The sequence below is a fragment of the Drosophila rhopaloa genome, unplaced genomic scaffold (assembly GCF_018152115.1).
Source record: "Drosophila rhopaloa isolate 14029-0021.01 unplaced genomic scaffold, ASM1815211v1 contig_190, whole genome shotgun sequence".
In the NCBI taxonomy this organism is placed as follows: domain Eukaryota; kingdom Metazoa; phylum Arthropoda; class Insecta; order Diptera; family Drosophilidae; genus Drosophila; species Drosophila rhopaloa.
This window is the reverse complement of record NW_025335073.1, coordinates 4797319-4798558: the sequence shown is the minus strand read 5'-3', so window position 1 is coordinate 4798558 and position 1240 is coordinate 4797319. Positions and strand designations below refer to the sequence as shown.

Here is a 1240-nt window from a genome sequence, read left to right as displayed (position 1 = left end):
CTACGCGTGATCAGTTTGGCAACTTCTCTGTTGCCGGGTGACCGTGTTAACTCCTCCCTCGCTTAGATGAAGGACGTCCTCGGACTTCTTGAAACCGTCAATAATAACTTGAAGGTCATGCTGGCGACGAACCCGCTGGCGTCTTTGGTAGAGCTTGAAAATGATAAAGCAGATGGCGAAGAAAGCGATCGCGGCCACTCCAGATATTATAGGCCGGTTTTCCAGTCTCTTTTCCATTTCGCCAATGTATCGTAGGTTTTCTATGTGTAATTTCTGTAAGTATGGTAAACTCAGTATTTCCTGATGGTCTGTAATGTTAAGGACCGTTGATGCAGCGGGTGCTGGGAATTTTTTTACGTAGCTCTTCAAGTTTCGGTATAAGGTGTTGTTTACTTTTACCTCCTCGTCGAATGTAACGAGGAACGTTCCAGTTACCAGTTGTCCATTGACCGTAGCTGTTCCGTCATTGAGAATAATAACGACGTCATCGATGATTGTTAGTGGCTCGAGGTGGCTGGTGCGAGTCGAACAGTGTGCGTTGCCTCCTGAGTGGAGTTGTTGTGCGCATGTTGCATAGGGCAGTTCTCTGCAGAATGTTGTCGTAAGGGCAGCGCTGCAGTTTCCAATCGGCATGATTTTGTTACCGCAGTCAGCTATACTATCGCCTTCAGCAAAATTAAGAATAGTGCCGTTGTGTTCAACGGCGTGCAAGATTATTTTCTTACAAGCTATGTAGGGCTTAGGATATTTTAATATAAAGTGTAAAAAGTTATTATTTAATAAAACTTTAATTTGAGCTACTTCCATTAGATCGGTTATAGTAACATTTGTGGAATGTTCATTGATTAAATTTTGTAAGTCATTTGAGTCTAAAATCGCGGGATTGATTATTCCAATTTTTGCAAGAGTAACCGACAACATTAAGTCCTCGAGTTCGGAAATAATAATTATATTTCTTGATAGCAAGTTCTCATATAAATTTTCTGTATTTATCTGTTTTGCTTTTGCATTTTTTACTAAAATGTTTACCGTGTTCGTTAGGATATTTATTTGTTCCTGGGTCTTTGTGTTAATGTTTATTTGTCTACTTTCTGATTCTATGAGTTCTTTCTGCCTAAATTTAATGTTCTCAAAGTCATCAAAATCTGGAGTACCGGCTACGATTTTTAATGCGGTGCCTAATAAATTTATATTCTAGTCTATGATGAACATTTACGGTATCTATGAGAGTCTTAATGTG

General features: G+C 39.4%; 1 protein-coding gene across 1 annotated transcript; it reads right to left on the bottom strand.

Annotated features, from left to right (window-relative positions):
- Positions 1-633, bottom strand: LOC123037634. The gene has a single exon (XM_044459292.1). It carries the CDS (start codon positions 631-633, stop codon positions 1-3), a length of 633 nt encoding a protein of 210 aa, XP_044315227.1.
- Between the last annotated feature and the right edge of the window lie 607 nt (positions 634-1240).